Source organism: Melospiza melodia, chromosome 11, assembly GCF_035770615.1.
Source record: "Melospiza melodia melodia isolate bMelMel2 chromosome 11, bMelMel2.pri, whole genome shotgun sequence".
In the NCBI taxonomy this organism is placed as follows: Eukaryota; Metazoa; Chordata; class Aves; order Passeriformes; family Passerellidae; genus Melospiza; species Melospiza melodia.
In genome coordinates, this window is record NC_086204.1 from 14946949 (window position 1) to 14974904 (window position 27956).

General features: G+C 38.8%; 1 protein-coding gene across 5 annotated transcripts in view; it reads left to right on the top strand.

Annotated features, from left to right (window-relative positions):
* BCAR3 (BCAR3 adaptor protein, NSP family member) overlaps positions 1–27956 on the top strand; it is a 61556-nt gene that overhangs the window by 25836 nt on the left and 7764 nt on the right. For 4 of the 5 annotated variants that reach the window (XM_063165692.1, XM_063165695.1, XM_063165693.1 and 1 more), the window contains 4 exons: positions 2362–2401; positions 24223–24351; positions 25427–25869; positions 26477–26577. In XM_063165692.1, coding sequence (XP_063021762.1) covers positions 2362–2401; positions 24223–24351; positions 25427–25869; positions 26477–26577 — 713 coding nt within the window. Of the gene's footprint in view, positions 1–2361; positions 2402–14834; positions 15110–24222; positions 24352–25426; positions 25870–26476; positions 26578–27956 lie in introns of those variants that run through there. The other variant, XM_063165696.1, reaches the window with a different exon arrangement.

A 27956-nucleotide genomic window follows, 5' to 3' on the forward strand; every position in this document is an offset into this window, starting at 1 on the left:
TAGTTTTATTTGGTTACCTTCTAGTTATTTGGGCTAACTGCTTAATCTGGTTTTCTGTATGTAATGTGGTAGTATTGAGGTGAAGTCAGATGACAGGAAAATGCAGTAGTCTTTACTGTTAGTTACTACACATCAATGAAAGTCACCATTCCTTGAAAATAACTTCAAAAATTTGCACAAAGATGAACAAGGGAAGATGGGGGAGAGAGAGTAGATCAGCTTGGAGACAGGTCTCTGAGATGAACAGTGCTCCAACATAAACAACATAAACATCTTTCTATATGACTCAGGATGAATGGCAGGGTTTTGTACATTTTGTTGTGGGTCTGCTTACCAGATAAAATACTACAGTTCTTGTGCAGATACTTGTTACACCATCCATTTCCCAAAGCCAAACATTTTCAAAGCACTTCTGTCACATGGATGCTGAAAGGAATGCAGGTCACTTCTTTCTCTGGTTTCTTCTGGATGTCCTGCTTTATGTACCAGTAAATAAACTGTTTTGTCTTGAAGCTTTTCTACCTCTTTCCTTTTGCTTTGGCTTCATCTGTCCTAAGAACATTTGCCTGGTAGCAGAAGGTGGAAGGGAGCAGTGGAGTCAGTAGGAAGGCTTGTTCTGCAGGAGTGCAGACCATAACAAGACACATTCACTGCCAGAGTAAGCGGGTTTGTTCTTTCAGAGTGTGTTGCATATGCTGTGCTGGTAGACCCCTTGTCCTGAAAGATTCCACAGGCAAGTGAAGAACTAAACTGAAAAGTTTTTCAGTAGCATTTGGTACTGGAACAACTTCCCACAGATCGTTTGAATGTGAGAAGAAATCAGGCGTGCTTAATGACTTTGCTGAACTGATTAAAAATGGGATTTTTTTTTTTCCCCAGTCAAATTGAAAAGTATTGAGAAGAAAAACATCTCTTCTGTTTCAAAGCTTTCTTTTCTTTTTCCTTTGTGCTTCACCCCTGTGTTCTCTGCTATGCTTGCACATGCTTTATGCTCATACAGTTATCAAGTTGATCCTTCTTTGTATATTGCATAGGAAAAAGTTTCAAATGGTCCTAATTCTATTTCCATTGACTCCAGCTTTTTATTCTTTAAAACATCAGCTGAGATGCAATTTGACCCTTGATAAATTCTGATATAATATGAAACAGCAACACATGATACAGCCTGAACAGCTGAGCACCATCATTTTATGGGGAAGGCTCAGTATTCTGGTATTCTGGATTAAAAGCTGTTAGGGAACCCGACTAAAATTTGAGTATCAAATAATAACATTGTTTCAGATCATATGCAGTTACATTCCAAACAACATGGGGAATTCAGAGACTGTTTTCTGCATTGATTCATTCCAGTGTAACCCAAATTCTACATTTTTGAAGCTGCTTATTTGGTTTCTAGTGTTACATCTTTGCAACAGCTACCACCAAAAAGGATCCTGTTTCTAAATTTATAGAGATCTGTTGTCCACGTAGCAAACTTGATTGCTGCAACAAGTGCCTGATCCCTCTCTAATTTTGCACTGTTTTCATTGTTTGTTGCCTGTTTCATGTTTGTAGCTAAGGGCAGTACCACGTGTGTCATCCCAGCTTCTTAGAAAACATCCAGTCATGTCCTGCCAACTCTATTAATCTGCCAGTTCTCAAATAAAAACAAATATACAAAATGCTTTGAAATAGAAATAAAAATAAACATGTATTTTATGGAAAGAGTTGTAACAGTGCAAGGCTCTTCAGTTAGGCTTCAGTGCCCTTTGCCATCTGTCTGTATAGAAAACCTATGATGAGATTTTTATTTTTAGATTAGGGTAATGACTTGATTATCTGATGTTCAAATAATTGTGATGCTGAAATTATGATTATTTTGAGAACTTCTTCTTTGTATGTATAGAAAGTGAATGTAGTACTCTCCACTTCCTCTGAGCAGTGCCCTCCCAGTGCTATCAGAGGCAGTAGCTTAAATGGAAAGACATAAAAGCAAATAAATAAATTCAAAAGCCATTGAGAGAGCTCTCTTTTAAATTTATTTCAGATACTTTGAGTGGCAAGTAAGTATTCCAGCCATCTGTTGAAATATCAAGATTTCTTTCTTTTTCTTAAAGTGGTGTAATTAACTTTATTTCTCAAATTAAGTACTATTGGCTCCACTACATGTCCTTCTAAAAAAACCCAGTGATTTATATATTTGTTAAAAATGAGATAGTGTAGGCTATAAAGCTTCAACAAGTTTTAACAAGGATTATAATGTGACCTAGTAGCATATTGCTCATATTAATGCATCTCTTCAGTATGAGGCTATATTTGGACTTACCATTTTTTTGTTTGTTTTTCTCTCTGTCCTTCTCTCCTGGCACCATTTCCTTGCAGAGATCAGAATATTCTGGATCCTACATTGGAATATGTCAAGGTAAGGTACTGTTTCTTACCCTCAAAATATTTTATTTGGTCTATACCCAGCACTGATAGAGCATTTCCAGTTATTTGTAGGTAAATAGTGCAGATGTCTGTCTTTTGGTACAGAGAAGCTAAATATGAATGTCAAGCTGTTTTCTTACAACTTCAGTGAAATACTTGTGGGCATTGTGCTTTGAGTGTAGCTTGCATTTTTACATGGGGCTTCTTTATAGATACATGGTGACTGCCTAAATTCTTGCTTTGGTTAAAAGGAGATTAAAAGAAGTTGTCTTTTTTGCTTATGGATTTCTGGGGAAGTAAAGAAACACATCTGAAAATATAATAAAAATCTCAAATTTAGGTTTACAGTTTTAGCACTATACTTACTGAAATTACAGGTAAAAATTCACTTCTGGTCCAAGAAGTGGTTGCCATAGGAGACTGTCAGAACAGCTGATGGATTTCTGCTCTGAACAGGTAGTTCAGTGTTGGGAGGTCCCTGGCCTCAGTCCCAGCCTGAAGTTGGGATATGGTAGGGAAGAGAAGGTCAAAAGCCTTCTCAAGAGTGCTGTGGAAGAGGGGATGCCAGAGGCAATGAAATAATTGACGTGTTAATTGCTGTATTTAATTTACTGTCTTGCACTGTGCTGTACTGAGTATGTTACAGTTTTAATAATGTGACTGAGTGGAAGGCAGAGGTATCATGTGCCAGTTCATCAATATGTGTCTTGTCTTGTTTCAGCAAGTTCTGTATTCTAAATGTGGTTTCTGGGCTTTTCAACTTTCCTGGTAGAAGCTTGTCTTGGATTCTTGTCAATAGCAGTGGTGCTAAGCTTAGTTATAAAAGCTTTGATGTTGAGGAGGAAAGCCTGGGGAAAAGAGACTTATAAGGGAGAACACAAGGGTTCCCAATCCCTTCTCTTCCCCTTCCTTTTTCAGCTTTTCCTTTCTTATCCCTACCTTTAGTGAACTTCGAGTTTGGATCCTAGTTGAGTGGTTTTATAACAGGAATTATAGACAAGAAATCTCGAACTACAACTATGAAAAATATACAGAAATTGCTTTCTTATAAATATAACTCCCCAAAACGCTTTTTGTCTGTAAAGTCTTGGTTACTAATAAAACTGCTTCTAAAAATGTGTTCTTACACAGAAATCAGTCAATCATAAGTAAAGGAGGTCTCATCAGTTGCCTCTAACTTTTTTTTATGAGTTAACCTTAGCTGTAAAAATTGTGGGTGAATTCATACCAACAGGATCTTGGACTCCCTTTGTTGACTTCAGTTTTAGCAAGCATGTGTTCAATGTTTTCTGTAACTTACTGTAAGGTAACTGTTTTAAATTTTCCAGATCCTCAAATACATTATGGTGCAGGTATAAACTGCCGAGCCCGAACCTTCTGAAGCAGAAAAAATCGATTTCTGCACCAATGTTTATACCACCATTGCTATTTGCACAGGTCTCTTTGGTGTGTAATCTGTACATATGTAGTTTGAGCTAGCAGGTAGGCTTTGACAGATGTTGCTTAAGTAGTAAAAAAGTACCTTAAAATGAAAAAGGGATAGTAAGAGAAGAGGGAGAAAACAGCAAGAGTACTTTTGGGAGTCATATTTTGCTGGTTCAGGATATGAAAGTTCTGAGTAGCACATTTGTATTTTCTAGTGGACAGGAAAATATAGTTAGTGTTGTCTCTCAAGAGAGAAGTGTTGATTTACTGAATGAAAACACACATAAACTTGGGTATGAAGCATGTGTGATGTATCACTCATACAAAAAAACCTTACAGTGGAACTAATTGTACATGGTAATTGTGACATCTTGATACACTGATTCTTGTTTCTCTCATGTTGCTATTCAGGCTGGAAAGAGAAGAGAGACTTTGGATTAATTTGCCTTGAAAGAATTACATTATGGTGAAAGTAATACACGGCATGAATTTAAGTTGTGTTAGGGTAGTTTGGCTGCTGGCAATTCTACCCAAGAGTTGCAGTCCCAGGCAAATTGTACTGTGTCAGAGCCCTGAGGGCACTGATTGTTCTCAGGTGTCCTGGCCAGCCTCACTTGGGATTTCACCCACACCCACTTTATCAGGCTGCACAGTCATACCTACTCTTCTTCAAGACAAACAGCTAGTTTTAAACTAGCTAGATTTAAAAAGCAGTTTTACAGAAAGACCTGGGCTCAGACCAGTGTGCTGGTTTTGGTTGTGTGCTGGTTCACAGTGAGGACATCATCATCTCTGTAGTGACTACAAGCAGATAGACTGATGGTAAACTTCAGAGCTGAGTGTAGCACTTTGCTTTTTAACAAACCTTTCCTTGCTGAAATCTGGTGACTGAAAGTAGTATAAATAAGTCATTGTATTCAGAAATACTCTGAACAGAGGAAAGGCAAAATAAATTGGTTTTTTCTGCTGTTTTATTCTGTTCAAGATGCAAGATAGAAAATACTGATCATAATTTTTTAAGAGAATGTTCTCTATAGATGAACTGTGGTTTCTAATTCTTTAAATTACATTGCTCACAACTTGGAGTTTACTGCGTCTTGAATATTGATGTATTAGTTCATTCAAGATATAAAGAGAGCTAATTATGCAAAAGCAGGTTCTAAGGGGGGATGAAAAATGTACTGATTTGCTGGAGTCTGAGTATACTGAAGTGTCCATATGGCTTCAACTCTTCCTTTGTATTCACAGTGCTGCTGAAACCATGGTCACAGTTAAATGGCTCTTTCAAAAAAACCCTTTTATGGTAGAAGTGAAAACAGGCCAGACTGCTTTGAGTCAGGCTGCTACCCAATTCATGAAAGAGATTCAGGGACACAATAGCACGTTGTACATTCTATGAGATTTTTACAAGTTTTATGAACCAAATAATAGATCCATTGGTAGCCTCTGCAGGTTCTTCCCACACCCTGAGTCTGCACATCCACAGAACAGATTCCTGCAGTAAGGGAGAAAGAATCAAGTGCTGGCAGATTAGTGTGTGTCAGAGAGCTTTTTGTGAGTCATTTTGATCAAATTCATATGAACCAAAGATAGCTTTCTGTCCCATTTCTGTTCACTAGAAATACTTCAGGATCTTTTTATAGAAAGCTGTGCTGTAATCATTGAAGCTATATCAGGATGAAAAGAAAAAAAGAGAGATGTATCTCTTCCCATCAGGGAAACTTTTCAAGCATTTCCTCTGGAAATAGTGCTTAATAATTACAGAAATACATATCAGCAGTAAGTTGATAAATATTACTATGGCCTGAAATTTTGGAGTTATATTTTATTCCATTAGTGGAAAACGTGCAAAATATATGACTGTCTGCTCAGCATGGTCATGAAGGAAGTTTATATTTAGATTCAGACTGGAAAGAACTGTTGCTGGTTTAAGGAAGTTCCAGCTGCAGAAAAAGAGTGTCTTGTGGACTTCTGTTGAAGGATTCTTGCTTGTCTCAGCCCCACAGTATTAATTTTTTTCCCCTATTTTTACTCTTCCTTGGTTTTGTTAGAAAACAAACTGTGATAGAAATTACTGTCATTCATCATGGATTTGGTTAGTGCAACTGAAAATAAAATTCTGATGACATTCCCATGTGTTATCATTATCTCTGGCTTTGCAAAATAGGACAGTATTTTGTGGATTTAATCCAACTTCAGGGAATTTATATCAAGCTATGAGATTTATTGATCAAGTTTGTATAGTTAATTGCACAAATTCATAATATTGTGGATGCCAATCCAATATAGGCATGGGTGTTTGACTCTCACGATTTTACTCGCTGAAGATACTATGGTAAGAGTGTGATCAAAAGTAAAGTTTATATGTGTGTATGTAAGTTTAGGAAAAAATGTGTATCAGCATGACAAGTAGCCACAGTTTGGGAAATAATTTTTCCTGATGACAGTGAAATTTCCTTGCAAGTCAGCCTTTTTTTAGACATGGAAATATATCAGAGAAATCCCCACCTCACTGGACCCTTGCCAAGTGCAGTGCATTGCTCTCTGCTGTGTGTCACATCCTGCAGAGACTTGCCTGCCACGATGCGAGCTGGGGCTTGTGAGCACAGCATTTGTTGGGTTTCTGCCTTGGCTGACAGCATTAAGTAACAGAGCTGGAGGAATGCCTGCACTAAGGCACCACATGATCAGGAGGTTCTTTTTGAGTCTCTAGGGTGGGTTAAGGACTTCTTTTCCACACATTTTGCAACTGCAGCAAGGAGAGCAATATCACAGAAGGTGCAGTTATCAGATGGAATGTGGTTTTTTGAGGAGAGAAGCAGTATGCCCATGTGGCCAACTTGGACTTTACACATCTCTGTCACCACGGATTTGTCATCTGACTCAAAGATCATCAGTGATGTCAGTAAGGCTTCAGACAGACACATTTCCTCTTTTTTAATGTTTCTTTGCATAGCAGGAACAGAAGCTTCACAAACACTCCACAGTGTATGTAAGCTGTGTGATTCAGACATAAAAGATTCTGTTAGAGCCAATCTAATATTAAATGCATGTAGTCTTCGGTCTCAATGAAACCTTCGGTTTGATTTTTGAAGGGTGGTTGCTGGTTATGCACTGCCCTCTGCTGGAAAAGAAACACTTGACTGGATATTTTTAATCGAGTCGTGGTTATTCAAATCACATTTCATAATAATTTCCTTATAACTCTCATCGGAACCTGACTGTTGGAAGTTGGTTGCTTTTTCTCAAGAGGCATAGAATCAGAAGGGGGTGTGAATTTTTCCCCTTCTCCCTGTCATTAAGTTATAGAAGTCCTCCCCTAGAGGGAAGTTGACAATTTTTTTTTTTGTCAGGGTGCCCCTCAGATTGTCAGAATAGATGTTCTGAGGGCAACTATTTCTTTAAGTATGTATGATAATTGTTCCTAAAACAATTTTAGCAGCCCAGGAAAAATTTTTTTTAAAGGACTTAAGGAATTATATATATTGTTGAAATTCAGAAGCTCTAAAGTATTTAATTACCCTGAAATCATGGTGGGAATCTTGCCCTGTTCATTTGGAGTCTATCTTATTTGAGATAATGCAGTTATTGATAATTAGTGGTGTAATATAACACCCAAGTTTCAGTATTTTCTCATGTTGAATTTTGTTTGACCAACAAGCTGGTCTCTGAAAATAAGGTTGAGTCAGCAGTTCTGTAATGTGTTGGCTGCAAAGTGATGAATAAAATGTAAGCTGTGCTTCCAGTAAATTATGCAGGAACTATGATTCTGCAGCTTGGCAAGACAATGCACTTTCAGTCTGCTGTCCTAGTTCATGTTTCCCCAGAGCAGTGAACCCCAACTTAGCCTGTTCCTGTTAGGAGCTATTTGCTCTTTCCCAGCCCCCAGTTCCTGAATGGCTTAGCTAGCTCTAAGATCTGGGTTTTTCTGTGGTTGGTGGGATTTGTGGGTTCTCTTGGTTGGTTGAGGTTTTGGGGTTTTGTGGATCAGGGGTTAGTGGAGGGAAGTTAGTGTACTGTGAGAAGGAATTTTTTTTTTTTTTTGGTGAATGATAATCCTTATATTAATTGAGCCAAGTGGATTGTGTCTTTCTAATTATTCTGGCCTTCATTACGAAGTCTTTTAGCAGTACATTCCCCTTTCGTGATGCTAAAATGGAGTTTAGAGATGCTTATGGGAGCATCTTCTGTAATGCTGAGGGTGCTTTAGTAAGTATAAAATTCTGATAATTCTTAGAGCAGCAAGCATCTTTGTGCATGTTACTGGTTAATCTTACATGTTATCTTACCATGGATTTGACCCAGTTAATGTCTGTATTCTACTTCTGGTATTACTCATTAACTCTCAAGTGATTTCTGGTCTAGAGTCCTCAAAAACCACTACATGCACTAATATTTGAGTTGAAAACTATAAAATTACTTTGCTCTAATTTCCTTGGCTCCAATAGTAACACTGGTGGCAGTAGCTACTTAGTTGAACTTCTCAATACCTTTGTTAGAGGATCAGTGACTACTCTCAGGTCTTATTTACAAATGAGAAACATAAGCTGGAAAAGTCTGAATCTGAAACACAGGATAGAAGTCCTGGGGTACAAAAAACTGGTCTTATTTTATCTCTAGTGATCTTGTGAAACTCGTTTTTAAACTAATTACCTGTTTTCTCCACAGTATTAATCCCAGTGGCTCTCACATGCTGAGTTATCACAGAATGGTTTGGGTTAGCAGGGACCTCAGAAGATATCTAGTTACAATCCCCTGCCTTGTGCAGGGGCACCTTTCACTAGACCAGATTTCTCAGGGCCCCATCCACCCTGGCCTTTTGATAATATATCCAAGTCAAAATGTCCATGTCACTGAAAGCAAATGTGGGTATGTGGTGATGTGCATTTATTTGCCAAAGAAATAGGAGAAAAAAGGGGGCTGGTTTATAGCTTTCATCTTTTTGAAGATGGACTAATAGCAAAAGCTATCAGCTGTTTATATTTAACTCCATGCAAACCTTACTGTTGATTTTTCACTGTCTGTAAGCTCATGAGCCACAAGGGGGAGTGAGGATATAATGTGTGGAAAGCAGATGATGATGAATTTTGTTCATTAAGCATTCTGGGTCTCTTACTGATAAAATCTAGAGAGGTAAAGCTCGTCATCTCTCAGAGCTGTGTTTACAGATAATAATTAAAATAAGGCTGGTCCATTGTGTGTGTCTGTCCTGCCTGGTTTTGGAGACACACTGAGATACAGTTCAGCCTGCAGAGAGGGCAGCAGGAGGAGCATTGGGAGGTTGCAGTTGGGATGTTATCTTCTGCTGTGTGCTGGCAAAGGAGCAGGTTCGCCTGACATTTTCGTATGTTGGATATTTGTAGAAAATAAACATCTACACAAATAATGGAGCATAATGTTATGTTACTTGTCTAGAATACCTAGAGGTCTTTTACCTCCTTGTCCTCAAATCCTTTTGTTAGTAAAACATTGAATGATTTTTGAAAAGCCAAGCTCTGACAGAGCCCAAGTGACTTGTAACTTTTCTTTCTGAGTGCTGCACATCCAAAATTTACATCCTCTATATAAAAGGGAAGTATTTTAGGCTATTCAGGAATTTTAGATAATTAGCTGATATTTTAAAGTGTCTGCTTACCCTGGAGAAGTAACACTTTTTTTTTCATTTTTCCATTATACTTATAATTGGTTTAAATTTCACACAAACAAGCACTTTACTCTGACAGGACTGGGAAGACTTTCAAATAAAGAAGTCTGAAGTTAACAATTGTCTTAATGCCTTATTTTTATATGCAAGACAGCTCTGGTATGCTGGCCAGCAAAGCTAGTTAGACTAATGACAGCTAAGTCAGCAGGAGAGAGAAAAAGGTATTACCCATAAACTGTGAAGTAATTCTGAAAGAAAAGGAAATTCATGTATTTTCATAATTTTTTTTCCCCAGTCCAAGGAACAAATTGAAGGAATAATAGATGGGACATTATAAAATTATTTCATGTTTGTACGTGGGTTGGCAGACAGTAGGTGGAGCTCCAGAATACGTATGCTAGTTTTTGGTAGGCTCAATTAAACCTGCTGGTGGATTCATCATAGGGGAAGTGCCTAGCAGGAAAGACAGACTTACTGCCAGATTACTTTGAAAAAATTTGATCTTTCATTACTAAAACATATAAATCTCAAAGGCATTTGAATGTCTTAAAATGCAAATTAGGACCTAGTAGGAAGCTCATCAGCAGGTTGGGCATTTATTTCTTGTACCTGCAGACCTGGGTTTTTATACAAGGCAGATTTTCAAAGAGATTTATTCAAACAGCAGTGTAAACTAAATAGATGCAAATTCTGTTTTCTCACTGTTCCTGTACAACTGCAGCTTATTTCTGAGACTGCCTCACGGAACCACGATAGAAAGGAGGAAGAAATTAAGCTGACCTCTCCCACACCACACCTTGCAATGCAAACAAGGGTAATTACAGCTGCAGCTCTATCTGTTGGTTTATGATCAGAAGCTGCACCAGCAGCAGCATGCAGGAAGTGAGGTTATCTCGGAGAACATGGAAGAGTCAGTTCTGTTAAGAATTGAGACAGGAATGGTAGGACATGAGCGGGGAGACGGGACTTTGTGTGCCTGTAGACATTTGAATTAGGAACAGATAAAAACCTTCTGACAGTGTTGTCATCCCCTTTAATAAGTGTTCAGCTGTAAAGTTGGGCACTACCTGTATATGGAGGCATCTGCCCCCAGAGCTTTGTTAGAGGCAACGTGCCATATCTGCAGGACTTACTGCTAAAACCAGCTGGGAGTGGGCATTGTGGAGATGCTTGCATGGACAAATTATTTATCAGTTGTTGCTCATTTCCTGACTTTTTCTTACATTAAAAAGAACAAACAACTAGTTATGGCAAGAACTCTTACGTATTAAATGAAAAATGTTTCAACTGAGGATTTAAGTTACTTTATTTTCTTTTGTTTTTTTCTTTCAAATTTTATTCCTGTTGTACTTTTTTACAAGCCCAGAGCTGCCATTTTGTAGCCATAGGCGCTCAGACCATAGGTCATGCCCTGCGTGTGTAATGGGGACGTGTCCGTGGGACGTCACTCGTTCAGCAGCAGTGCTCAGGGCTGGCTCTGGGCTGGATCTAATCAGATTTGTGCTCTTGACCCTTGTACAGTGTTTCATTCATTTACAGCTGGCTTCCTGCCTGCATTGTTTACTTCTATTTAGTGCAGTCAAATGTAAAGCATTACATGTGTTTCACTGAATATTGTTAGGCTGATTTGAATGCTTAAATGAATAGAGCATTGCAAAGCAAAGTGGCTAACCAACAATTCCCTCACCTAATTTAGTCTGAAATTATTTCTCTTTCCCTAATATGAAATCACAAATCATCATCATTCTGTATGTGAATTGTAAGCACTCTCATGACCATGACTGATATTTAGTTCAAAATAACCTCTTGTAGCTCTGGAGATTGTTTTAGTAACTTCAGACTGCTTGTGAGTTTTCTAGCATTTATATTCTCAAGCAGTGTGGTTGCTTTACTTGAGCCATTTAGAATCTTGAAGCCACTTTGGTTTTTTTCCTTGTTTGTCCAGTAGGATTAAGGCAGCCTAAGAAGATTCCCCATGAGCAGGTTCACACTATCCTGTGTGAACACCTCAAACTCCTGCATATGCAATGTGCTGTGAGCAAGCTGGACACAGTTTAGGTGTGTCAAAGGAACGCTGGGTAATTTAAACTAGACCATGAAACTATCCTAAATAACTTCAGAGGCTTTGTAATAACAGATGGGGTTAGCAGAGACTCCTCAATTTCTGTTCCTAATGGGCTATTAGGAGTTCAACACAGAATATATATTCAAGTGTCCTTGAACTGGCCATGATTTTTATGAACTTAAAAATCCTTTCTTATTAAGCTTCGTTATCAAAGTTATGAAAAAGAATCTAGCCAGCCATCCACAGAAACAGATGAAGGGATTATCAGATAATTTAAGAGTCTAGGAAGAATCTTTGAAAGCTAAGAAATAAAGCTGATTGTTGACCTTTTGGTGCTGGAGAGCATTTAAAATACATCAGTAGATGACTTAGCAAAAGGATTGTATTTGATGTTTCTAAGGTACAATAAACAGGTTTGTTTCTCATGTGCAGAGACCAAGAACCCAAAGTACCAGCAAAAAATTTAAGGCCTGGGCAGTGAATATATGACTAAGCCATCCTTTGTTTCTCTGAGTCAATATTTAAAAATGTAAATCCTTAGCTATGTATGAAGCATGACTGGAGCAGCCTGAAGGCTGTCCTCAGTCATGATAGCCATCAGGCAGGACATACCATACTGTCACCCAGAGATTTCTCACATACTCTTTGAGATTCCCTCCTGTAATATTAATTTTCATACTGCTGTATCACAGTGTCTTGCAAAGGTTGTCATCCATTCACTGAGCTATCTAGGCAGAAGTCATACTAACCTTAATAAAAAGAAAAATCCCTTTTGTTTAGTTTTTAAACCATTTAAAATTTACTATTTAAATAAAGTATCCTTTTTCCTATCAGTCACACTGCTGATAAAAAGCATCAGCAGCTGCTGTATGAAATTGTACAGCATTCACTTTTAAGGTTCATTATTTCTGGCATTCTCTCAACATACATAATTTTTGATTCTTTATTTCATTGCTGACAGGAAATAAGGAGCTGGCAGTTACCATTTCTATTAGACCTGCCACTCCAATCCTCCTTTTTCTGAAAAACTGGGAGCTTTTATTTTTGGTGATGGATGAGAACCTTTGTTCAAATTTCAGTGTAGGTTTACACATTGATAGGTCATGGTATTCCTGTCCTTTTTTTTCCCAACCCCATTAGAGGATTCCTTTTTGGAACTTCGTATTCTTTTCAGATGAGAACTGATCCACCTTATTTGCACTGTTAAGTCAGCTGTTTCTGCTGCCAAAATAGCTAAGTCATCCTCATAGCCCTTCTTGTCACCTACTGTTTGCATTGCTTGTCTTGATAATTTCTGTTCTTGGTCTTGCAAGTGAAACCTTAGTGTGTGATATTAATACTGTCTTGCCAGCATTGTAAAGCAAAAACACCTTGACTCATGCAGTCTTGAATTTCATTTCCCTTTTTATCATCCCTCCCTCCTGCCCTTCCAGTTTTAAAATTGGATTTGGTTGTTACTATGAGAACATTCGATTAATATTCTTTAAAAATACAGTCCTTTATGAGATGTCCTGCCATAGTACCAGAAAATTTCAGTCAAGAAACAGGCATCACAGTTGAGGCATTTTTGTTTGAAGTTTTGCATGGTACCTTTTAATCTTTTCTTCTCTGGCTACTTGCTAAAGCAATCCTGTGGAGTTCCTCGAAGGGGAAAAATACCTCAAAGTAAATTAAAATACGCTGTAGCACAGTGCAAAAAGAAAAAAAGGGTACTTTCACATTCCTGTTATATTATCTACTCATTCATTGTTTGAGTTGGTCATAAAGTACTCTTCAGCAGGATTTCATCTTCAAAGTCAGTATTTTCAGCTTCTTTTCTGGCCAGTCTTTTTTCTTGCCAGCTTTATTACTTTGCAGTCCATTTAATGTTCTGTTCTTTCACTCCTACCTTGTTTCCCTTTTCTCAGAAGAGTCTCTAGCATAACATCTCCTACACATGGCCAAGTAGTCTGGCTACCTTTCTGAGCATTCTGGGCTTGGTGCTTCACCTGGTGGTAGGTACCTGCAAACCTTCCATGATCAGAGAGAACTTCACACATCCCTCTTCTATTTCCTTGTTGTCAACATTGAGCTTTCTTCTTCTTTTCAGGTAGGCACTCCATCCCATTTTCCTTGAAAGGCAGTGCACATTTTATGTCTTTTCTCAGTGCTGCTGCTTGGTTTGTGCACCAGTTCCTATTGCTGGATGGGCTGAGGGCACTTCCCATTGTTCAGTCAGTGTGGGAAGGAAGTACTCTGTTATTAGGTGAGAGGTACCTTGCAAGTAATACCTGAGGCTATCAATAAGTATTTGTGTCCTCCTAATTATGTCATATACTTGTTGCTGGTGAAAAAGACAAGTAACTATTCATTTTAACCACTCCTTGGGATTAATTTATTCCTAATCCAAGATCTAGAATATCTGTGACTTCCATAATTTTTGGTACCACCCCAGTAATAATTGATTTATCTCTGCAAAGTTTCTCATTCTTAAGTGTTACAGGCTCTCTTGTACTCCTCAGTCCAGTCCATTTGGTTTCCTTTCACCAGATCTGTTAATTAGGCTGCTATGGAGGTGATGTGTTGTCTCTTACAGTTGTAATTACCCAAGTTGTTTGCCTCTTTTTTGCCCTGGTTCTTGAGAGAGCCCTGAGGTATGTCAAGCAGATTCTTTGCTGATGAGCAGTATGCTGACTGGTCAATAAACTATAGACTGTGCTGTCCAGGAGAATGGAATCACAGGAATAAATAAACTGCTGCTTTTTATTTTGTTGTGGTGCTTACTTTTACTTTGCCAAGTCAGACGTGTTTGTGAATTCAGTTCTTTCTTTCTCAAGCAGTTTGCACAATGCCATGGGACTATCACCAAAATAAAGCTGTCCACTGAGAGTTTTAAATACTGAAGGTACCTTGGTTACCTGACAATGACACTGACAATGTTTACAGGGTTGGTTTCTTGCTATGTTTTTCAAGGACTCTCTGCCAGAAGCTTCCTAATTAAAAATAAACAGACTTACCATTTTCCTTGGTTACCAAAGCTCAGTTCTTACAGTTGTCAAACAGTAATCAACTGCTTTTCCTCTTTTTTTTCTTTTACATGTATATAAATGATGATGCAGGCAGAGATGTTGCTTGATTGAGCTGGAGCAACTGATTAAGCCTTTCTCAGTGCTGGGAGATAGTCAGGTACTGTAACTCATCAAGAAGGGAAGTTTGGCTTGTGCTGATGCCTTAAACGCATCTCTGAGGCAGGGGTGCCAATCTGGAGGAGTAGGATTTCACTGGTGAGTGGAACAGATCACATGAGGATTCTGGCACTCTCTGGATGGCATGCTGGAAGCCAGCAGTCCCTGAATTGATGGGATCAGCTTCAGCAGTGGGAAGTGTCCCAGACTGATTCGTGAGGAGGGGGATAGGCAGTGGTGACACTGAAGAGCTGAGCCTCAGAGCACTGCTAGTAGTGACTGTTCATCTTCAGTCTGGAGGAACCACAGGCAGCAGAACTGAAAATGCCAAAGGATTATAATGTTTTTCAAATGCTGATTGCAGCACTTTGCTGCTTTTATCATCGTAAGTCTATTATCAAGGTAGGTGATCTTTTTCAACTGCAGTGCTAGTCAGCAACCTTTCAGTTTTTGTTTACAAGTGTTTGTTTTTATACCGTGGTTGGGTACAGAGTGTTTCTCTTTTAAAGAACACCTTTACAATTCACTGTTGTCTCAGAGAGAAGCTTGAACAACTTGCAGTTTTGTGAGTCTGAAGCTGGCTGTCTTTGTGTTTAGGGAATAAGGGAAAATGCCCTGTAAGGAACTTGCTGAGAAGGATTTTAGCAAATTTTCAAGTTTTCAGAGTTTAACTGATCAGATCATTTGGTTCCCTAACTTTTTTCAACTATATAAGAAAAACACAGGCAATTGTACTCAGGATTGCAGGTGTTTCTTAAATGCTTCAGATAATTTTAGATTTGTCCTTATATTTTAGATATTTTTAAATTGCAAGATACACAAAGTCATGTGCTCGTAAGAAGGTTTGGGTTGGAATGAGTCTTTGGAGGTCATCTAGTCCAATCCTCCTGCCATGGGCAGGGACATAATTTACTTCAAGCAAAAATGTTCCATATGCCCTGTAAGTAGAGGAAAAGCCTTTATTATAATTTTAAATCACAGTAACAGAAGTGTCTAAGTGACTTGGGAGCTGTTGTCATGTGGGCCACCTAACTACTTTTGATGATCTGTGAGTAACACTTTTAAATGTTTTTATTTAAGATTCACATGTGAATTATTCTTTAACACCGTGGAGCACTTGCAGTGAGGAAGGATGTGAAGGTTGCTGTCTTCTCACCCTGGCTTTCAAATTTTGATGGAAGCACTTAAAAGTTGGGATCAGCTGTCCCCTTCTCTTACCTTCAGTGATTTAGCCTGTCCATTTCTGAAAGTGGGGTGTGGGGCTTGACCTTTTGGGCACTCTGAAAAAATTATTCTGGTCAGATTGACTTCTTCTGACTGGGGCAGATGTCAGAAATTAGTATCACAATAGAGTACTAAAGATGCTTTATTGTGCTGTAGTTGTTTTTCATTCTTGTTTTAAGGCTTAATTCTCCAGTTCTAGAACTTTTTAAATGACATTGAGGTTTATTGTTGGCTGTCACAGCAGTTAGAAAACTTGTTCTTGGCCATGCAGATGCCCTTTATTTAACTTGGCATGGATTTCTAATACCTAAAATAACGGTGCTGTTGTCATGGCAACTTTCCATTTAGTCTAATCCATATAGTCTCTAGAGAAACTGAAACATTAATAGTGTTTGCTGTATGGAGGATGAAAAATAAAACCTTTTATGTAGAAACAAATTACAGTTGGGATCTTTCAAAAATAATGTTCTATTTAAAGAGATTTGCAGCATTTAAAATAGATTTGAATGCATGTGTTCCAGTATGCAGATTTAGCAATAGTTAAATTTGATGAACTGCTATTTGAAGAAGTTTGGATGGTAGGGAACTGGGGTGCATTTGCTGAAGAGAAAGTGGCTGTAGGTATAGAAACAGCAGGTGGTCAAAACAAGTAAGGTCTGAACCTTGGGGCTCATGGTATGGATTCTGTGAAATGCTAGAGGGCGTAGGATGCTATGAACAATAAGATGGTATGAAATAAAGTCATCAGTTTTAAATTTTTTTATATATTATTATTATTACTATTGACTTTTTAAAAAATCAAGCAAAATCAGTTTGTGTAATTAGATGAAGTTAATACTTGGTTTTAATAGTAATTACAAGTGGAATGAAATACCAAATTGATCCATTAATAAACATGCTGAAGTTCTCAACTACCCCTGAGAGATTCAGACATTTTTCTGCATTGAGCTAAATTTTTTATGTTATCCAATTTAATTGAGAGCAGCATGTGGCCAATGTCAGAGATGCCTTGTTGTGTCCCACCAAAGCACAGGAAGCAGTACAGCACTTGAGCACTCATTTTAGTGTGTGAAACTGAGGTCTCAACAGCAGATATTTGGGTTATTTTCTCATGCATTAATAGAAAATATAATGATCAGTGCATAACATCTGAACTTTGATCAACTCATTATTGAGTCATGATGTGCCAGTACCTTTAATGATCCCATTTGGTTTGTTACAGCCATTTACTGTCAAGGTCAGCTTTTACATTGAGAGAAATAGAGAAACTTCAAGACAAGGGGGCTCCTGTTTGTGGTTGAAAAAGAAGAAAGTGAAAAGAAAATACTAAATTGTGACTTGTGCCACTTCCAAGCCAAAATATTTTTGTTTAAATTTGCGTTTTTTGGAAGAGGAGTAGTAAATTAAGACTAAATCAGTGATAAATGGTGACTTAAAAAATGTGGAGGTCTAAATTAATGAAATCAACTTTGCCACAAGACAGGGGGTTTTTTTTTAGTACTAGTCAGTATGGTTGTCATGATCAGAGGGGGAAGGGCCTTGAAGTTCAAGTATTTTCATTCTTAATTCTCTGCTATGATTCACCCTCAGCTGAAGCTGCACAAAAAGGGAAAGCCACTCCAGTTCTCAGGACTGCCAAGTGTTAGAACTCGCAGCAGGCTGATGTAGCACATCAGTGAGTAATGCACTAATGCTGTGAATGTGACATGAGTAAGAAGCCTTTTATAAGCAGCTCCTTACTCTAGTGCCATCTCTTATCTTGGGTGAATTGCAAACGCTTTTTATAGATAGTAGATCTTAATTAATATTTCTTCAGTGTGCAGTGATCTAAATCTGTTCACTGGCATCCTCAGGCTTCATATATCCAGTTTCAGCATGTGTGTGGAGGCAGTTGGGTTTGATAACACGTGAGTTACATGGAATCACCAGTCAGCATTATCAGTCTGCCTTTCAGTGTTAGATTTGTTATTGTTGGAGAGGGGCAGATGTGAAAAGACTGACTGTTCAAAATTATGTGAAATTTTGTAGCTCCCCGAGCTTTGATTTCCCATTGTCTTGTTGCAGAGTTGGAGTTTTGATGAGTCTTATAATATAAAATTCTTTTCAATTTGCCATGGTAATTTTATAGTTACACTGCAGTAAAAGTTTGATTATCTTCTATCATAAATATGTAGATAGCATAGGGCCCACTGGTGCTCTGCTAGTGACTTCTGTTTGATGGGAATGGGAATATTCTTCAGTAGGCATTTATGTATTTAATTTCTTGATACTACCTATTATTTAGGTATGTCTCAGATTAAAACAACAACAGAAAACCTTATATAATTGCTAATATAATTTATATTTGGAAATGCAAATCTCTAGGGTCACTGGATGGAGGATCATGATTTGAATAACACTCAACTCAGTATTTCTCAGGGTCTGTGTTCCAAAAATTAAGCTTTCCTACCTCTGAATATGGTTACAAAGAAGTGTGAGGATTTGTTGTAAGTGTAATGGTGTACTGGAAAATGGTTGTTGAATCCACTAGAATTAAGTTTTCCCATTACCTTCACTTAACATTAAACTGATCTTTGTTCTAAAGGTCTTTTTTTAGTTCCCTCATTCTAAATAAGTATCTTGCTTCTTAGTTGTCATGGTTTGAGCCCAGCTGGCAGCTGAGCACCACACCGCCACTCACCCACCCCACCCCAGCAGAACGGAGAGGAGAATCAAAACTAAACCTTCTAGGTTGACAAAAGAATAGCTTATTAATTGAAATGAAGTAAAATATAATAATAATAGTAAATAATAATGAAAGAGGAAGAAAACCCAAGTGATGCACAATGCAGTTGTTTACCACCCGCTGACTGATGTCAGACCCCTCTCCCTGAACTCCTATCAGCCCTGCTTCCAGGTAATTCCCCGTTTTATATACTGGGCATGATGTTCTGTGGTGTGCAATGTCCCTTTGGCCAGTTCAGGTCACCTGTCATGTCTGTGCTCCCTCCCAGCTTTTTGTGCACCTCCTCACTGGCACAGCATGAGACACAAAGAAAGTCCTTAACTTAGGATAAACATGACTTAGCAACAATCAAAACATCAGTGTGTTATCAACATTGTTCTCATACTGAATCCAAAACACTGCACTGTACCAGCTACTGAGAAGAAATTAACTCTAGAACAGCCAAAACCAGAAAAAATTGGCTGCCTTCCTGTGAACTCAGGCAACTTCTGTTGTTCATAGCAGCAGAGCGAGAACATGCACATGATGGAGTTTATTTGGTTTGTAAAGAGCCATTGCAGTCCTGGGGAGAAGTTTTCATGATAATTTGTTATCTTTTCATCAGTAACCTCAGAAGCTGTCACCAGTTACCTAAAGAAGCCTGCGGAAACCTGGTGGTTTCAAAATTGCTGTTCTCCTGTATTCATTCGTCTCTGTGTAAATCACCCATTCTGTACCTCCTCCTACTTAACACAGCACTTGCTGCAGTCCTGTGTGAACTTTGTGCCCTCTGGAAGGTTACAGAAAGCTGCCTCTGTGAAGAATGTTCTAGGATCTATGGTTCAATTTCCAATCAGAAAATGGATTCCTGTGTTTAGAAATTGTCTTTTTCCAGTTAGTTCTTTCTCAAACAAAAGCTATTCAGAAATCACTGTCTGTTTTTGTTTTGTGAGGCCTTGGCCAATGATGCTGCTTTTCTGTGCAGGAGGAAATCAGACTGACAAGAATGTTTTTGAGCAGTGTTGGAGCATTTGGTTCTACATGTAAATGTTCTGTGCAAGTGTGTTGTGTTTGGTGGCCATTTAGTAGAGTTATAAGTGAAATGATACACATTTTACTCATTTTAGATTCATGTAATTGAATATTTTTAAATGCTTGTATTCATAGTGACAGATAGGCAGTCTGGTTAGGATCACAAAGGCACAGGATTAAAGACTGAAAGGATCTCTGCAGCCAGTGAATTATATATTGATCCGGAATTGGAACTTTGACAATAAAATGTTCCTTTTCTGTATAAACAAGTTCACGGCTCTCTAGTGGCTTGGAATTAGAGAAATTCGATTCTTTTTCACTTTTCCAGATGTTCTTGGTGTCCATGGTCTGTGTGTTCTCTCACTTCTTTCTTGTTTCATATGTTTGTCTTCCATGCTGGTGTTTCCTGTTCTTGCCCCAGCATCCCCTTCATATTTTCTGTCAATTGGTCTTTCTGTTAAATTATCCACTTGGCTAAAAGATATGTAAATCTCACAAAATTTACGTTTTTCATTAATCACAAAGTTTCTCCCATCTCCTCATTTGTTTGGAAGCTCTCTAGGACCTAGTGATTTGACCCAGTCAGAAAGTCACAGTTCAGCATTCATGGTGTACTTAAGCAAACATAGCAGCCCTTCAGTGCTGGAGAAAAGGTGGATTGATGAGAAATCTTAAATATGTTTTGGTTTAGATGAATTCAGTACATTTATTAAAATTTTAAACAAAGTACTAAAATTTTGGCTAAGGTAAGGACTTGACTTTCTTCCTCAGACCACACTTCAGTTTTCACAAAGACGTTCTCATTTATCCCTAATAACCATTTTATTTTCTTTTTTTCCTGAAACCTTTTTTCCTTTAAGGCAACAGGAAATCAGGTGGTTCCAAGGCTGCCTGTTGGCCTCATTTAACTGTCACCTGGCAGAGCTGTGTAAAGCACCAGGAAGTAATTGAGACTGGATGGGAATGTGGCCCCCTCTAGTCTTGTACCCATAACAGACCTTGGCTGTGCTTTGCGTAAATAATGCTTTGCCAGAGGGATACAGAGAGAGATGATGTGAATTTTGGCTTCATCTCAGCTGAATGAGGGGCTCTAGCATGACAGATTTTGGACCACTTCCAAACAGTGTCTAAAATTAAAAGCCTTTCCCTCATAATTCAAATTGGTTTAGAAAAAAAAAAAAAAAAAAGAAGAAAAAGAAAAAAAATCCACAACCAAACAAAAAAACCTTAAACACATAAATAATAAATAAATAAACCAAACACATCATCACCTTAGAGAGGAATTAATTAATATCAATACAGAAATGACTGTGGGACTTCTCTTTGTTTACTACCAGCCTCATACAGTAAATTATTCAGCACAATCTAATGTGAAAAATTCCATTAGGATGGTTGACACAGGAGCTTGGTATAGCAAGTTGCCTTCGAAGAGTGTCAAACACTCACATGAAGGGAACCCCTTGGATGCATAAGCAGCAGATTATTGTGAGAAATTCCCATTAAAATACATTGACAAATTTCAGAGGCACAGCATATTGTGGTAGGTAGGTAAGGTCCCCTTCAAATTTACCCTAAATGAGATCACAGTTTGATGTTTTATTTCCTTAAACTTTGATATTTTCCAGGTTTTGGTATGCTAGATTAACATTTGCCTGGGGGAAAAAAAAGTAAAATAATATGTAACATTAAGGATAGCTTGTTACATCCCAAGCACAGTTTGCTATTAGATTAATGGCCCTGATGGAGAAATCCTTTGTGAAATATAATAAACTGCCAGAGTTTCTTAGTTTATAACCGTTGACTGAAATTTTTTCCCTCCTTCTAACGTCTTGGCCCTCTAGGTTTTCCACAGTGTATGTAAGTAGGCTTGAGGGCTTTTGCCAGAGGGTGATGATACTGTATTACTAGGTAGTTATGTATTTTTATTTTAAGTACCTGTTCACAAAACAGGTCTGTTCACAAAAGCTCAGCATGGCAGAAATATCTTAAAATAGCACCAGGACTGGAAACAATGCAACTTAAATGTGAACAAACAGTTCTGGAAAGCACACACTTACAGGGAGTTCTTTGTAGGCCAGGAAAAGCATCTGTATTTGAAAACAGTGGCTGCTGACTTGATTTGCTTTTTTATTCCAGGGATATCTGACAGGGTTGTTACTATTAAAGATCTCAAAGTATTTAAACTGAAAGCTTCCCTGTGTTGTTTCAACCATGTTTTGTTGCAAAATACATGGAAGTCTTTTGTTTTTCCCTAGATTACTTTTAAATTTCTTTTTACCATCCACTTCACTATCTAGTTGTAGATGTAAATTCAGCTTTCTTTCTGTCATTGAGGAGGAGCCAACAGAGTGTCTTAAGCAAAGAAATAAAACAAGGAGATAGTACTAAGTTGCAGCTGGATGTTTTTGTTTACCCTGAAGGGGGTATTTTAAAAGTTCCCCAGACATTTCTTTGTGCAGTCAGGGGAAAGGGTGCTTTAGAAAAGCCTCAGCTCAGTTGTGTGCTCTTCACTCTACCTACAGCTTGTGTAGATGCTACAAAACTTGCTATCATACTCTAAGATGTGGTAGTGAAAGGACTGTTAATTTTAGAATCATTGCCATTCAGCTTTAAGTGGGTTCCCGGCCATTTGAGTTGGGAAATACAAGTGATAGTTGTGTGCCAGAGGTCCTTCACCTCTCCTGGTCTGATAGGTCACAAGGGATTGGAGTGGATGGGGCATTTTTGGCCCTTCCCTGACTATGTTTTGACACTTGAATGTGCTTTTGGACTTCAGTCCTCACCAAGCCTCTTCTGTGGCTCCTTGTACATCCAGTAACTTCACCTCTTCCTGTTGTACATGGGTTTATGAATGAGCCCCTTCAGTCAAGGTCTTCTTTCTCTAGTGGCATGGTTTCTTTCTGCACAGTCTTCTCATAAAGCATAGAGGGAGTTGATGCAGAACCTTAATGTACAAAAGCACAAAGAATTTGCTCCTTGATGAAAGTGCTTGTCCATTTTGAACCAGATTTGTATGGACAAATAACACCCTATTCTGGTGCACAGAAGGGAAGCTAAAGTGAAAAGTGATTCTTTACCAGCTTGTTTTTATCTTCTGCCTTTCTATGTTAGCTACTAGTATTTGCTTAAGAGAAGCCTTAGGTTTTTCTGAGAAAACTGGAGAGAAGAGGACAATTTATCTCAGAATTTCTCTGGGCTCCCAGCATGTTTAAATTATCTTGGCAGCATGATGCCTCCTCTGGCATTATTCCACTAAAAATCTGCTGTCTGGTAATCTGTTGTAATTCAGTCTGCCTGAAATTGCAGGGAAGGTCGTTGAAAGAAGTGTTAAATGTGTGCCACCTGCTCCCACAGTTAGGTGCTGTGAGTATTCACTGTGAAGAAGAAATTCGTGGAAAGAACAGGAATTGGTGGGCAAGCCTTCCCAGCTCTTTTTAAAATAATGCATGTGTTCCTCATTTGAATCAGTGTGTCAGTTAAAGGAACCCATGAGCTTTGGCTCATATCCAGACCTAAGAAAAAAATCCATAATGCACAGGAGCAAAATGCTGCATTTTGCTGGAGGCCCCTCTCTCTCTCCTTAGCCCTCTCTTTTTTATTTTAATGGTCTTTCTCTGAAGAGAGGGTATGCTCTGATTCTTTGATCAGTGTTGAACGTGTTCTCAGGCTTTTGAAACTTTTCAGCACAACAAAGATGGGCTGGAGTCCCAGCCCTTGGAGAATGAAAGGAAGTTCAAAGTACTTCCCTCTTCTGAGTGCTTATGAAAGAGAATGTGGCTACTCCAAAGAAGATCCTGCACCTGACTGTTAGCAACACTGTATCCATAAGGATTAGCCAGCCAGAGTGGGCCAGCGTGAAAGCTGTGCTCCAAAAAGAAATTAAGATAGAAATTTTCCAGAAAATTGCATAGTGTAGTTGTAAGTGGTGATGGAGATATCTCCAAGCAAAACTCATGCCTGTTGTGCTAAGGGGCAACAAGAGGTTTTGTCCTTTAGGAAGGGAATATCTTGGATGTGCAGATCTAATGACTGTTAGGACTAAGCCCTTTAAGATTGAGATTTTACTTTGGTGAATTGGTTCTTTGGCAATAGAAATATTGAACAACTAAATGTGTCCAGCTTAGCCTGTCTTGATGCATTTGGAATGTTCTTAACTGGATGGGTTCAAAGGGGGCTGCTGGGAAAGAATCTGAATTTAAAATGGAAGTTTGAACAGGAGGAAGAATAGTGGAGCAGGCATTTGGGTCCAGCTCCATATTTTTGGATATAGTTAGGGTTCTTATTGGAAAGAGGAAGTAAGAGAAGTGACTTTGTAGGTGTGTCACTATGAGTTTGGTGCACAGGCAGAACACCGTGCTCCGTTCCACGCGGTGTAGAACAATCACACGTTATCTCACACAATGCCGGGCTTTGCAAACACAGCCTGGAGAGCCAAGCCAGCCTGCTGAAAGCAGCACCTGCATTCCAGTGCAGGTCATATGATGGAAGTCATAACCCAGGTAAAATGTTAATCACTAAACTTGGCACAGTTGAAGCTTTTAATCTTTTATTGCAGTTTTCTAGGGAGAGGCAGGTTATGGACAACAGCCCGGAAAAGCTGAAGAAGGAGCTGGAGGAAGAGCTGCAGCTGAGCAGTGAGGACTTGCGCAGCCATGCCTGGTACCACGGACGCATTCCCCGGCAGGTAGGTGCTCTTTGCTCTGCCAAGTGTGCTCTGAGCTTCTGCAGACTAGCAGAATCTCACTGATGTGCTCTACACATCTCTGAACTCATTTAGTAGGAACATAAAGCCTATTTGTATGAAAGCTATGGTATTTATCACAGCTTGGCATAAAATGAGGCAGAGGAAGGATTCAGGGCAGACCCTGGTGGGAAATAGATACATTTCAGGATTTTTGTGCACTGCATAAATCTGGAAATGGAATTTTAGCTTTGTGTAAGAATACTATGAGCACATATTGTTTAGAGAACACTGACATTAATTTGTTCCAGTATTCTTAATGAAAGTTAAAATGTTTATTTTCTTTCTTGCGCTTGGAACTTGGGGGAGAGGAAGGAAGAGCTGCAGCAAAATCAATTCAATCACGTACATTTTGGTCCTTACAAACGCAGTTACAGACGCGGTAAGGCTGAGGTTGGGTCGGAGCTTCCGGAGCCGCTGGAGCTCCCCCTGCGGGCCTCCCTCAGCCCCGGGGCAGGGCCGGCTCAGCTGCCACCCTGGCACTTGGCTCTTGGCGTCCTTTTTAACTCATGAGAGGAATAACTCAGAAAAACAAGGTGTCTCTGACTCTTCCTAGTCAGTAGTATTTACATGCAGTGTTCACAAAGAATAAAAAAAATGAAAGCTTCTGTCACATAAGGTAACAATGAAAGGGCAGAATCCAGGATCTTGTGTTAATGGCTTCTACATTTCAGTGTGACTATATTCAGATGCTTTAAACTTAAAATCCTGGGTCACTTCTTTCCCTTCATGCCTTATTTTCTATTACCAAACTAAAAGAAATACACATGCAAAAGTGGGTCAGCTTCTGTCTGCTGGCTCCCTCCAAGCCCTTTCAGATCTCTGTTGTGGGATGAGCTTTTAACTAAGAATTGGAGACATAATTCTTCTACCACACTTCATGCTTTGCTTTGTATTTGTGACTTTATGTATTCTTGCAGAGTAGCCAAATTAATTCCTGTGTTTAAGAATATTTTGTCGTAATGTATTGTTTTCTGATTCTGGAAGTAATTTTTTATATAATTCTTTTTCCTCAAAGGTGGCAGAAGGCCTAGTTCAGAGAGATGGAGATTTTCTGATTAGGGATTCTCTCTCCAGTCCTGGGAACTTTGTTCTTACCTGTCAGTGGAAAAATACCCCTCAGCATTTTAAAATCAACAAAACAGTTCTAAGACTCAATGAAGCCTACTGTCGTGTTCAGTATCAGTTTGAACTGGAAAGTTTTGACACTCTCCCTGGCTTAGTCAGATACTATGTTGGGAGCCGCACACCAATATCAAAGCAGAGTGGAGCAATTATTTTTCAGCCTATCAACAGGACTGTGCCTCTCAGGTGTCTAGAAGAAAAATATGGTGTAACTCCAGTCCAGCAAAAAGAGCCAAGCACCCCTGGAGGAAAAACAGAAAGTGCAAAAAGGCTGAGTCTTGGTACATCCAGCATGCAGTCCCCGGAGCAGAGCATACCCAGAGGAAATCTTCTGAGGTACCTTAATTTTGCTGTCCTTGTGGAAGGAAATGCAGTAAGTGCATCAGCTCCTGGTGGAGGTGATGTGAGTTTTCACTCTGACTTGAGATGGAATACTGGGCATGAGGGTTGGCTGATTGTTAGCAAAGGATCAACAAATCCACAAAGTGAGAACAATTGTAGACTCTGGAAGCACAACAGCACTGCAGTGACTTGGCAAATCCTGACCATGTAAGACAAAGGATTAAAATAACATCTTGCTGCTGCTCCAGAGCAGTCTGTTTTTCCATAGTTGACTCCTGAAATAAAAACTCCAAGTGTGGGATAATGGATCCTAATTTCAATGTCTGAATCAAATGTTCCATTAGAAAGGAAATACCTTCATAAATGCTGCAGGGTGACACATAGTATAGCCCATTTCACTGCCGCTACAACAGCAGTTTAGCAGTTTATGAATAAATGAAGTACCTTTTATTATCATAAGCTGTCCAAGTGGAAAGCTAATGAAGAAGGTTATGATATATTCTCCTTGCACTGGTTATGATATATTCTGGCAGTTAGATATGTATTTTAAGTGCTGCATATATTGATATGTTTTTGTTTACATTTTTTTTTTTTACCCTAGAAACAAAGAAAAAAGTGGTAGCCAGCCAGCTAGTTTGGATCACGTTCTGGAGAAAAGATTCCCTTTAAAGGCTCACCAGTCAGAGAGCTATCTGCTAATAGGTATGTTTTGTAATTAGAAGTTTCATACTTAGAATTGGTGTGTGTCCAGGTGGTCTGTTACCCTTCAGCCCAAAGTGAGACTGCTGAATGTTCTGAGTACTCTAAATACATTATATTAATGGCCACTGTAAGCTGTGTTAACACACTGCTTCTCTTCAACCTCTGGAACAGGATTTTTATTTACTATGCACCCAGTAGTTGAGAACCTTAGCACCCAACTCAGCAGGCTTCCACACCAAAGAAATGACAGCTGTGGTTGACATTAATACCTTTTTTAATGGTATTACCTTTCCTCACTTCTGCTTGACAAGAACTGGCTTGTTTCACTCATGTCTTTCTGACAAAACATTTTTAAGTAGAAGTGGTGTTTCATGGAAATCCTGGTAACCACTTTTTCTCAGGGTAAACTATGCAGATGAGGTAATGTTCCTCACTAGGAGACAAACACTTCCATGGATTTTGTACTCAGTTCTGTTCTTCCGTCTCACTCAATCTCTCTACCCTCCATCCCTTTTGCTTTTTGTCCCTTTTGCTGCTGTTTGGTTCTGTGGCCACTGCCATCCTAAGCAAGGGATCCAGGGTGTGATAACACTTGGGGCATTTCATTTCTCAGGTTCTTCAAAGGTTTAAGCAGTTGTTTCCATACTAACATGCTTGTGTATAGAAGCTTGCAATAATGCATCTCTTCCCATGTGGACAAACGAGTATTGACTTCCAGGGCTGCTTGTTTTGAATGTGGTACTGTTAAAATTCTTCATGCCTATTATAGGAAGAGTTCTCATGATAAAGAGAACATTAAGTATTTGTACAGTGAGACTGTATTTTGATAGAAAGAGTGTGCTCCTGTGTTTTAACAGTGGGATGGACAGACATTTATAAGGTAGGCTTCTGTCCCTCTATTTGAATTGATTATTCCAGTCTGTAGCTGCAGATACTTTTATTTTGGTACTAAAACAGCCTGAAGAGTTTTGCTGTGGATTTTGTCATAGGATCCTTTGAGTAGGTCCTGTTATCATATTGCTTAAGGGTGGTGACAGCCTGTGATTGGAGTTTTTGTTTTCTATCTGTAATCAAGCAGTAACACCCACACAGTGCAATTGGCCACTTTGCTTAGATACCAGCAAATGCTCTGAGAATTGCAGATTGGGGATGTCTGACACAGGACTCAATCCTGTATCGGATGCCAAGGGTACAGGATGAGGCATAAATACACAGAAGTACATGGATCCAGCTCTTCAAACTAGCTCTGTTTCACAAAAAAGATTAGCATTTCTGAAGTTCATTCCTTCCATACCTTAGTTCAGGTTCAGGCTTGACTTTGGGAAGTTTTGCTTTCATCTCAAACTTGTCATTCTCAGAAATGACTCATCTTGTATGTG